Below are 12427 nucleotides of genomic sequence, written 5' to 3' on the forward strand. Positions count from 1 at the left end.
AAACAGACCATTGGTGTATCTAGCTCAGTATTGTCAATTCCAGCCTGAATATCAGACATTTATTGTTCCATATATGGTAACAGTATTTGTTGTAAGATTTTGAGCATCAGTTTACTCACTCGAGAAATTAATGCGATGGTCCGATAGTTGCTGCAGACTTTGGCGTCTCCTTTTTTTTTAGAATGGGAATGTAAATGGACAGTATCCAGTCTGGGAGCCATCATTTTGTTTTCCATATTTGTTGGCATATTCTTGTTAAGATTTGACACACTCTAACTTCGAGAACCGAGTTTGATTCCTCACTCCTCCACGTGAGAGGCGGACTCTAATCTGGTGAACTGGGTTGGTTTCCCCACTCCTCCACATGAAGCCAGCTGGGTGATCTTGGGCTAGTCACCATTCTCTGAACTCTATCGGGGGGGCCTGCCTCACAGGGTGTCTATTGTTGTGAGAGGAAGGGGATTGTAAACCGGTTTGATTCTCCTTAGAGAAAATCAGCATATAAAAACCAGTTCTTTTGCTTCTTCTAGCCTGGACCATCCAGGTCAGGGCATATAAATCTCCACTGGAGTGTATCTGTTGAAAAATATGGACCTTAAGTGTCATGGGGTTTTTATTTAGTTATAGGCCACACAGTTAGACAGTGACTTTTTTTAAAAAAAGCATGGGTTGCTTACATGAGTCAGCAGGATGAATACTCTGGGGGGCTCTCACTAGTGAAGCCCTGCCCCAAATGTGCCTGTTTCTAAAGGATGGTGGTGAGTAGTTTTCTGTTGCCCCAGAAGATCAGACCAGAACCAACGGGTTGAAATTAAATCAAAAGAGTTTCTGTCTAAACATTAGGAAGAGATTTCTCACAGTTAGAGCAGTTCTTCAGTGGAACAGGCTTCCTTGGGAGGTGGTGAGCTCTCCTTCCCTAGAGGTTTTTAAGCAGAGGCTAGATGGCCATCTGTCAGCAATGCTGATTCTGTGACCTTGGGCATTCCATGAGAGGGAGGGCATCTTGGCCATCTTCTGGGCATGGAGTAGGGGGTCGCTGGGGTTGTGTGGGGGGAGGTAGTTGTGAATATCCTGAATTGTGCAGGGGGTTGGACTAGATGTCCCTGGTGGTCCCTTCCAACTCTAGGATTCTATAAACGGTTACGGTTCTCTGAAGCGGCTGCCAACTGAGATTCTCCCAGAGCAGTGTGGTTGTGATGGAAAGAGGCCATTTGTAACCCAAGGCCCTCACACTTGGAACCGTGGCATCCCCGCCCTCTCCCCACGAGGGCCATGCTGGGGTGTTGCTGCCCTTTGAAGGAGAGCATTCATCCCTTCCCATAATTGCTCCCCACCTGCCAAACCTGGCCATAATTACAACCCCACGGCATTCTAAAGATACAGAATGGCAGAAAATAACCAAAGCGTTAAATACCTTTTCTCCCCATTACGGTGCATGCCGCCATGCCGCCTCCCAAGAATGGTTTTAACACGTGCCTGGGAGTTCCAAACCACCCTGCTTTATAAAGAACCCAAAAATATAACGTTGGACTCCCATGTTTCAGCAGGCAAAATAAGCCCTGCACCAAATTTAGAAACAGAGATTGGCCCGGGTTTGTTTTTCAAGATCTGGGTATAAGAACATAAGAAAGGCTCTGCTGAATTAGACCAAGGCCTATCAAGTCCAGCGGTCTGTTCACACAGTGGCCAACCAGGTGCCTCCAGGAAGCCCACAAGCAAGACGACTGCAGCAGCACCATCCTGCCTGTGTTCCACCGCACCCAAAATAATAGGCGTGGTCCTCTGATCCTGGAGAGAATAGGTATGCATCATGACTAGTATCCACTTTAACTAGTAGCCAGGAATACTCCTCTCCTTCATGAACATGTCCACTCCCCTCTTCAAGCCTTCCAAGTTTGCAGCCATCACCACATCCTGGGGCAGGGAGTTTCACAATTTAACTATGCGTTGTGTGAAGAAATTAAGATGCTAAGCTAAATGAAGGACCAAAAATAGCAAGGAGAAAGGTAGAAAATTCAGAGGCGATTGTTTGAAATCACTGCATAAGATTATAATGTGGGACCCCAGCTTAAATGCGCCCGTTTTATCCAGTTTGAGGGCAGGGTGGAGTTGAGCTTGAAAGTGACAGGAAACAGGAGGTATGCAAGTGTGAGAACTGGTGAGCATACAGAGGGGCGTCAGGCAATACAAAGGAACAACCAAGCAGCCACCTCTCCAAAAATACCAGCAAAGGGAACCAGCATGGTGTAGTGGTTAAGAGTGGTGGTTTGGAACAATGGAGTATGATCTGGAGAACCAGATTTGATTCCCACTCCTGCACACGAAGCCAGCTGGGTGACCTTGGGCTAGTCACACTCTCAGCCCCACCTACCTCACAGGGTGTGGGGAGGGGAAGGGAAGGTGATTGTAAGCCGGTTTGAGTCTCCCTTAAGTGGTAGAGAAAGTCGGCATATAAAAAACCAACTCTTCTTCTCAAAGAAGGGCCCTTTCTTGCTGCCTAAGATGCAATAACTCAGAGACGCTGGGGACTGAACTTTCAACCTGCACGCAAAACAGCTGCTTGTCCACTGGAGTCACAGCCCCTCCTCATAAAGCTGCCTTCCAGAGTGAAAGGCCTCGACCCATGACCCTGGAGAGCTGCTGCCTGTCAGAGTAGGCAATACTGAGCTTGATAGACCAATCGCTTGACTCAGCAGGAGGCAGCTTCACATGTCGCTCATTTGCCGAGACACAGACTCACTCCAGGGGTGCTGCCAGGGGAGCTCGGCTGGCACATCTTGCGGCCACACTGGGATGAAATCACGTAGACCGGAAAGGAAACAGATTTGACTCAGATATACTCCAGAAATTCATCCGCTGGAGGCGAGAGGCCCCGAAACCACATCTGCACCCTGGATTAGTGAGATAGTTTAGCTAGCCTGTCCGTCCCCCTCAACACCCGCTTCGCGGATGACTGTTCCTCTTTACTCAGCTAAGTCTGCTGGCTCGAGGCCTTGTCCATCTGCAAAAGCTTAGTTGAGGTTTCCAAGTTCCCCCTTTTGTACAATTGCTGGACCACCAGTTCTACATTTTACAAGCCGTGAGGAGTCATTTCTTGGAATCATAATGCAGGAACAGTTTTTTTTTAAGGGGGGGGGAAGCACTCAGGGCCATTAAGTGGAGCCTCCATGGACAGAGGCCGTCTATCTCAGAGAACCAGATGCCAGGTGCAACCAGTGGGAAAGGCCTATTTGCCTTCATGAGGTGGCAGAGTGTCAAGACAGCAGAATGGGAGTGTACCAGTTCAGGCTAGAGGGACAGCCAGCGTGGTGTCGTGGTTAAGAGAGGTAGTTTAGAGCGGTGTACTCTGATCTGGAGAACTGGATTTGATTCCCTACTCCTCCACATGAAGCCAGCTGGGTGACCACGGGCTAGTCACAGCTCTCTTAGAGCTCTCTCAGCCCCACCTACCTCACCAGGTGACTGGAGCGGGAGACTCTGATCTGGAGAACCGGGTTTGACTCCCCACTCCTCCACATGGGCGGGGGAGGCTTCTCTGGGGAACTGGATTTGTTTCCCCACTCCTCCACACGAAGCCAGCTGGGTGACCTTGGGCTAGTCACGCTCTCTCAGCCCCATCTCCCTCACCGGGTGTCTGTTATGGGGAGGGGAAGGGAAGGTGATTGTAAGCCGGTTTGATTCTGCCTTAAGTGGTAGAGAAATTCGGCATATAAAAACCAACTCTTCTTCTAAAATTTTCCCACCAGGTTCTGACTGATCCACAGCAGGAGAGCTTGTCGCTCTCTAAGGGGCTACTGGATCTTGCTGCTCTTAAGGTTCTACTGGACTCAAATCTGGCCAATGAAAAGCCCTCTCCAGCCCAGGGATCATGTCCCGAGCGCAAGGCCTGCAGTTGCTCGGTCATGTCCCAGTTTGCTACTCTGCTTTTCTGCAGCGAGGCCGGTCCTAAAACTTGGCTGAATCTCAATAACCTCTGGAACATTTGATTGCAAATTCCTTGCCCGACGGCTCCCTCTGCTGTTTCCCAAATATTTCTCTGCAGGATAGAGGAACAGAGCAGTGGTGCGAATCTGGGGGGAGGGGGTTATTTATGTCTTTATTTACTTCATTTATACCCCACCTTTCTCTCCGACAGGGACTCAGAACTGGTTACATCATTCTCCTCCTCCATTATATCCCCACAACAACCCTGTGAGGTAGGTTAGGCCAAGTGTGCGGAACTACAATGCTCTCCATTAGAGTGGCCTGCACAGCATGTTTCTTTGTGTCCCCTGCCAGCTGATGCCACCTGGTGCCACCCCAATAGAGCAGTACCTTCAACACATGAACACAGGAAGCTGCCTTATACTGAATCAGACCCTCGGTCCATCAAAGTCAGTATTGTCTACTCAGACCGGCAGCGGCTCTCCAGGATCTCAGGCAGAGGTCTTTCATGTCACCTACTCCCCTAGTCCCCTTGACTGGAGATGCCGGGGATTGAACCTGGGACCTTCTGCATGCCAAGCAGAGGCTCTACCACTGAGCCACGGCCCCTCTCACCTTGTAGTTCCCAATCTCATCACTCCACTAGCAAGCTCGGGCTAACCTGGTCAATACAGGCTGCTTGAAGTATTATAGTTTAAAGAAAAAGCAGAGGCTGTTGCATGTTGTTTAAAATAACCTTTTAATTAAATGGCAAAACCCCATTCAAAGCTGCATCAATCAGATTTCACATTCTTGATATATATCTTGGGCGTTACCCAACCCTCTGGAGGCTTCTTCAAGCCAGCTCTCCTCCAGATTCGCTCCAGATCCTTTTCAAACCTTCTCTGTAAGAGAAAAGAAAAAGGGGGGTTACAATATTTTTTCTTCACACAATGCCGTTCAATTGTGGAACTCCCTGCCCCAGGTTGTGGTGATGGCTGCCAACTTGGAAGGCTTGAAGAGGGGAGTGCACATGTTCATGGAGGAGAGGGCTATTCATGGCTACTAGTCAAAATGGATACTAGTCATGATGCATACCTGTTCTCTCCAGGATCAGAGGAGCATGCCTATTATATTAGGTGCTGTGGAACACAGGCAGGGCAATGCTGCTGCAGTCGTCTTGTTTGTGGGCTTCCTAGAGGCACCTGGTTGGGCACTGTGTGAACAGACTGCTGGACTTCATGGGCTTTGGTCTGATCCAGCAGGGCTTTCCTTATGGAGGATGGGGCTATCCATAGCTACTAGTCCAAATGGATACTAGTCATGGTATATATCTATACTCCTAGTATCAGAGGAGTATGCCTATTATCTTAGGTGCTGTGAAACACAGGCAGGATGGTGCTGCTGCAGTCGTCTTGTTTGTGGGCTTCCTAGAGGCACCTGGTTGGCCACTGTGTGAACAGACTGCTGGACTTGATGGAACTTGGTCTGATCCAGCAGGGCTTTTCTTACGTTCTTAGGCAATATGCTAGTTCCTCCCCAGGAGAGCTCACACCCCACTGGCAAATCAGGCTGCATCTTTCTTACTGGCCCAAATAAAGAAATTCTGCTTCTGTGGCTTTTGGATCCCTCTCGCTCGAACGGGACCTGAGACTGGAAAACCTCCAATCACGTATTCCGCCTGGTGGCAGGCATCCCCACCGGGCCCTCCTCGCTCACCTGTTTCCTCCTCCGCCGGCCTTCGAGGATCTTCTTCCTCACAAACCTCCGACGTTTCCTCAGCTTCTTGTACTTGTGCCGGTTCATTTTCCTCCTCCGGATCTTCAGCACGTTCTTGCACTCCAAATTATTTCTGGCCGGTTCGCTTCCTTCCTCCTCCGGGTCTCGGGGGCCTGGAGGCAGGTCAAACCGCTGTGTGGGTTCATACTGCAGCCTCTCGTGAATGCTGACGAGGACTCCTTCTTTAGGGAGGGAATACTGGACCGTCAGCCAGCTCTCCAGGGGGGAGATGGACATTTTCCGGGGCACCAGTATCTCTTCCAGTTCGGGGTCCAGTGTGTACCTTTGCTGGGGCTGTGCTCCATTTTTGCTAGAAGGGTGTGTGCTGTAAGGCGCAGAAGGAGCGCCGGGATTCAGTAGCGAAGTGGCTGACCTTGACAATAACTGACCTGGAGGTCCGAGAGAATTGAATCAGTATATCCACAGAGGGACACAAGGCAGCGGTCAGCTCAGTTTTATTATGCTTAGTTTCATTGTGTAAGCTTAAAGCACTTATACCATGAGAGTGAGAGATTGAATAAAATGCAGTACATTTGATGTTATAAAGTCATAGAATTATAGAGTTGGAAGGTACCACCAGGGTCATCTAGTCCAACCCCCTGCACAATGCAGGAAATTCACAACTACCTCCTCCACACACACCCAGTGACCCCCCTACTCCATGCCCAGAAGATGCCCTCCCTCTCATGAACTGCCTAAGGTCATAGAATCAGCATTGCTGACAGATGGCCATCTAGCCTCTGCTTAAAAACCTCCAGGGAAGGAGAGCTCACCACCTCCCGAGGAAGCCTGTTCCACTGAGGAACCGCTCTGTTAGAAAATGCTCCCTAATGTCTAGATGGAAACTCTTTTGATTTAATTTCAACCCGTTGGTTCTGGTCCGACCTTCTGGGGCAACAGAAAACAACTCAGCATCCTCCTCTATATGACAGCCCTTCAAGTACTTGAAGATGGTTATCATATCACCTCTCAGTCTTTTCCTCTTCAGGCTAAACATACCCAGCTCCTTCAACTTTTCCTCAAAGGACTTGGTCTCCAGACCCCTCACCATCTTTGTTGCCCTCCTCTGGACACGTTCCAGCTTGCCGGTCTGAGTAGACAAAACTCACTTTGATGGACCAAGGGTCTGATTAAGTATAATGCAGCTTCTTGTGTTCACTCTCAAAGTTAGGAGGGCTGCAAAGTTTTCAGTGGTCCTTTCTCTTCTACCTTTACTGTCAGACCAAATCAATTAAAGGGGAGTGGGAGGATTTTTTGATGAGAAAAAACAACTAACTAGGAGGGTATGATGATAGAGGTTTCTACAGTTGTGCAGAAGGGGGAGAAAGAGAATTCCACCCCCGCACTTGATACCAGAATTTGGGGCACCTAATGAAACTGATAGGCAACAAATTCAGGACACTGGGGTACAGGCTACATTTGCCACTGATCCAACATAATGAAAATCCAGCCTGCATCTCTTTACATTGTCAGCTCCTAGTTTGATTCTTGGTGAATCTAGCATTCAACATAAAAAGATAGAAAGGCAGCCAACATATCTCAGTTAACAACAAAAGGAGAAAGCTAAGTGTTCCAATGCCCCATGAGCAAAACCGTGACTTTACTATTTTCAGCAGAAGGTCTGCTGAATTGTTACACCTCCTGCGAAAGAGATTATACCTTGCTTTCAGCTACCCAAACACCCGTGCTTACCTGTAAACCGTGATGCTCTTGCTACCTGTGAGGTCAGCCGTGATAGCAGCATATTGGATTAATCTGCCAGAAAGCAGAAGATCGATCAAAAGGATCCTTAAATATCTCAGCAACGAGCAACCTCCAAACACATTGATTTAGTAACATGCAGCAGTGTGAATCCTATCACTTGTTTAAACTAAGCCACACTCACCTGTGAAATCAATTCCAGGCACTGTCCCACATAAAGTCCTTATGCTTTAGAGCCAGCCTCAAAACATTTGTCTTACTGTAAATCCTTTTGGGACACCCATTCCAATCTTCAAAGAATTTCATAGTCACTCTATCCGCACCCCAAACACAACTTTACTAAAAGTAGTAGTAGAAGAAGAGTTGGTTTTTATACCCTGCTTTTCTCTACCTTTAAGGAGTCTCAAAGCGGCTTACAATCACCTTCCCTTCCCACAACAGACACCTTGTGAGATAGGTGGGGCTGAGAGTTTGGAGAGAACTGTGCCTGGCCCAAGGTCACTCAGCAGGCTTCATGTGGAGGAGTGGGGAAATCAAACCCGGTTCACTAGATTAGAGTTTGCCGCTCTTAACCACCCTGCCACGCTGGCTCTCAGATTACTGGGCAGCGCTCAAAAAAACACATCCGTTTTAAAAGTGACCCTGCCTTAAGTCCCATAGAACTGGCACCTTGAAAGGTCCTCCCGGATAGAGCTGTGGCTCACGAAAGCTCATACCCTACCAGGAAATATTTTTGTTAGTCTTTAAGGTGCTACTGGACTCTTGCCCTTTTCTACTGCTGCAGACAGACTAACACGGCTACCCACTGTGAAGTTTATATCTTCACTATTTACCCTAACACGGCTACCTTTCTTATTCTGTGTGTGTAAAGTGCTGTCAAGTCGCAGCCGACTTATGGCAACCCCTTATGGGGTTTTCATGGCAAGAGACAAACAGAGGTGGTCTGCCATTGCCTTCCTCTGCACAGCAACCCTGAACTTCCTTGGTGGCCTCCCATCCAAATACTAACCAGGGCTGGCCCTGCTTAGCTTCTGAGATCTGACGAGATCAGGCTAGCCTGGGCCATCCAGGTGAGAAGAAAAAGTCAACAATCCTCAATAAGTAGAAAAGGGCAAGAGTCCAGTAGCACCTTAAAGACTAACAAAAATATTTTCTGGCAGGGTATGAGATTTCGTGAGCCACAGCTCACTTTTTCAGATACAGCTAGAATGTGAATCTATGTGAAAGCTCATACCCTGCCAGAAAATATTTTTGTTAGTCTTTAAGGTGCTACTGGACTCTTGCCCTTTTCTACTACTGCAGACAGACTTAACACGGTGACCCACTGTGAATAATCCTCAATAAGGTAAGTGCTCATGTTTACTAATGGTTCCTCGAAGGTTGCCAAATATATCTGAAGTTTATATCTTCACTATTTACCCTAACACGGGTAAGTAGATAATTCATAGTGGGTCGCCGTGTTAGTCTGTCTGCAGTAGTAGAAAAGAGCAAGAGTCCAGTAGCACCTTAAAGACTAACAAAAATATTTTCTGGCAGGGTATGAGCTTTCGTGAGCCGTGGCTCACGAAAGCTCATACCCTGCCAGAAAATATTTTTGTTAGTCTTTAAGGTGCTACTGGACTCTTGCTCTTTTCTACTACGGGTAAGTAGTGAAGATATACTTACCCTAACACGGCCACCTTTCCTATTCTGCGTGCGTAAAGTGCCGTCAAGTCGCAGCCGACTTATGGCGACCCCTTTTTGGGGGGGTTTCATGCCAAGAGACGAACAGAGGTGGTTTGCCAGTGCCTTCCTCTGCACAGCGACCCTGGTACTCCTTGGTGGTCTCCCATCCAAATACTAACCAGGGCCGGCCCTGCTTAGCTTCTGAGATCTGACGAGATCAGGCTAGCCTGGGCCATCCAGGTCAGGGTAAAGACTAACAGACATGGTTTGCCATTGGCTGCCTCTGCATAGCGACCCTGGTCTTCCTTGGTGGTCTCCCATCCATAATACTAACCAGGGCTGACCCTGCTTAGCTTCTGAGATCTGAGGAGATCAGGCTAGCCTGGGCCATCCAGGTCAAGGTAAAGACTAACAGACATGGTTTGCCATTGGCTGCCTCTGCACAGCAACCCTGGGCTTCCTTGGTGGTCTCCCATCCAAATACTAACCAGGGCTGACCCTGCTTAGCTTCTGAGGTCTGACGAGATCAGGCCAGCCTGGGCCCCATCCAGGTCAGGGCCTATGACAGCAGACGACGCATGGACGGCTCGCCCTTCTTGCCAGAGCCCGCTCGCTCTCCACGCTTTCTTTCCTTCTTCCCAAACAGAGGAGGGAAGCGCCTGTTCCCTACCAAAGCTGTCATCCCCCAGGGGGAGGGGAAACGGGGTTGGCTTCTAACCCCGGCCTTATTCGCCTCTGGCACACTCACCATCCCGCAGGGCTGTTGGAGGAATCAGCAACTTCCGGTCCGCGTGTTTCATCATCCCCCCCCGGTCCGGGAAACGCACGTCCGGTCGGAGGGTTCCGGCCTCGGAAGGGGCCCGAGCGCTTTGCAACCCGTGGACGTTGCCTCCCTCTAGCGGTAGTTCGTAGAATAGCACGGCCACAAAGCCGAAGGGGTGAGCGCAAACTTGGGTTGTTGATGCATGGGGAGGCTTTGCCTTGGATTTCTTTCTTTCTTTCTTTCTTTCTTTCTTTCTTTCTTTCTTTCTTTCTTTCTTTCTTTCTTTCTTTCTTTCTTTCTTTCTTTCTTTCTTTCTTTCTTTCTTTCTTTCTCTCTCTCTCTCTCTCTCTCTCTCTCTCTCTCTCTCTCTCTCTCTCTCTCTCTCTCTCTCTCTCTCCCCCATTCCCCCCCATATCTGAATTTCTTTCTTTCTTTCTTTCTTTCTTTCTTTCTTTCTTTCTTTCTTTCTTTCTTTCTTTCTTTCTCTCTCTCTCTCTCTCTCTCTCTCTCTCCTCTCTCTCTCTCCTCTCCTCCCATTCCCCCCATATCTGAACTTTCTTTCTTTCTTTCTTTCTTTCTTTCTTTCTTTCTTTCTTTCTTTCTTTCTTTCTTTTCTTTCTTTCTTTCTTTCTCTCTCTCTCTCTCTCTCTCTCTCTCTCTCTCTCTCTCTCCTCCCCCCCCCATTTCCCCCCCCCCATATCTGAATTCTCAGAATTCTACATAGGGGCTTATTTTTGAGTTTTGATAATTTGGATGGGGAAAATGTATCTCTCTCTGTGTGTGTGTTAAATGTCGTCAAGTCGCTTCCGACTCATGGCGACCCTATGAATGGAAGTCCTCCAAAATGTCCTGTCTTTGACAGCTCTGCTCAGATCCTGCAAATTGAAAATGTGCATCTAGAGAGCGGTAAATCCAAGGCAAAACCTCCCATGCGTAAATGGCAATTCACAGTGGGTTAGTCTGTCTGCAGTGGTAGAAAAGGGCAAGAGTCCAGTAGCACCTTAAAGGCTAACAAAAATATTTTCTGGCAGGGTATGAGCTTTTGTGAGCCACAGCTCACTTCTTCAGAAGTATCTGAAGAAGTGAGCTGTGGCTCACGAAAGCTCATACCCTACCAGAAAATATTTTTGTGAGTCTTTAAGGTGCTACTGGACTCTTGCCCTTTTCTATAAATGGCATATTGTTCTACTCTTAAGTGGAATTGTCATCAAGGTTTTTTTTCCCCCTGGCTAGACTACTACTACTACTACTACTAATAATAATAATAAGAAGAAGAAGAAGAAGAAGGATTGGTTTTTTATACACCGACTTTCTCTACCACTTAAGGGAGACTCAAACCGGCTTACAATCACCTTCCCTTCCCCTCCCCACAACAGACACCCTGTGAAGTGGGTGGGGCTGAGAGAGCTGTGACTCGCCCAAGGTCACCCAGCTGGCTTCGTGTGGAGGAGTGGGGAAACAAATCCAGTTCACCAGATTAGCATTCGCCGTTCATGTGGAGGAGTGGGGAATCAAATCCGGTTCTCCGGATCAGATTCCCCCACTCCAAACCACCACTCTTAACCACTACACCAGGCCGGCTGCACTAAAACAGGGGTCCGAAGGCTCATTGAAAGCTAGTGCCGATCCAGCTTTTGTGGGCTAGGGAGTCCCATTTCTTCTTCTATACACACATTCTTACCATGTAAGATGGGTGATGTAGGACAGCGGCTGAGAAAATGAGCTCTGGTCCATAAGTTTAAAACAGATTGCCAACCTCCAGGTACTAGCTGGAGATCTCCTGCTATTACAACTGATCTCCAGCCAATAGAGATCAGTTGATCTGGAGAAAATGGCAGGGACTATTAGGAAAGGAACTGAAAATAAAACAACCAGTATTGTCCAACTCCTGTATGTGCTTATGATGCAATGCATTTAGAACACTGTATAGCTAGGGTCACTGGTCTTCAAAAAAGAAATTGCAGAGCTGGGAACAGGCAGAAGAGGGAAACCAAGATGCTTAGAGTGTTGGGGCACCTTTTGCACGAGGAACGGGTAGAGTCTAGGGCTTTTCAGTTTAGAAGAAAACAACGATTAAAGGGATGAAATGATAGAAGTTTAAAAATTATGCACGGGGTGAAATAAGTGGACAGAGAGATCTTTCTCCCTCTCCCATCGTACAAGGACTCCGGGGCACCCGATGAACTTGAGGAGCAGCAGGCCCAGGACAGCAGGAAGAACATACTCCTTTGTGAAGCACAGAACAAACCTGTGGAACTCCCTGCCACAGGATGCAGTGGTGGCAGCTTTAAAAGAGAGGAACCACGACAGTCAGAATTGGTACAAACCTACTTCGGTCATATGCAGGTAGTCCCGGTGTGAGAAAGCACGTGAGCAACCAGGGCGACAAAGAAAGGATTTGCCAACTGCAGACTTTTAAAAAAAGCTTTATTGAACAAATTGAAAGGTGTCAACATCCCATAGAGAAGAAACAAAAAGAAAAGTGAGGAACACGGTTCTGGAATTCTGAAATGTATCATGGGGCTCTCTCAAGGCTCCCACCTTACACACACACACACACACTCACACACAGGGGGGTATCAAGTTACTGGATTACCAGCTACTAGGGTTGCCAAC

The 12427-nt window shown here is 48.1% G+C and overlaps 1 protein-coding gene across 1 annotated transcript; it reads right to left on the reverse strand.

Annotated features, from left to right (window-relative positions):
- Positions 1 to 4654: 4654 nt before the first annotated feature.
- Positions 4655 to 7439, reverse strand: AURKAIP1 (aurora kinase A interacting protein 1). The gene is made up of 3 exons (XM_056865449.1): positions 7375 to 7439; positions 5623 to 6071; positions 4655 to 4808 (listed from the first exon to the last, which is right to left on the reverse strand). Exons 1-3 carry the CDS (start codon positions 7424 to 7426, stop codon positions 4698 to 4700), a joined length of 612 nt encoding a protein of 203 aa, XP_056721427.1. The 5' UTR covers positions 7427 to 7439; the 3' UTR covers positions 4655 to 4697.
- Positions 7440 to 12427: the final 4988 nt, after the last annotated feature.

Source organism: Euleptes europaea, chromosome 19 (genome assembly GCF_029931775.1).
Source record: "Euleptes europaea isolate rEulEur1 chromosome 19, rEulEur1.hap1, whole genome shotgun sequence".
NCBI lineage: Eukaryota > Metazoa > Chordata > Lepidosauria > Squamata > Sphaerodactylidae > Euleptes > Euleptes europaea.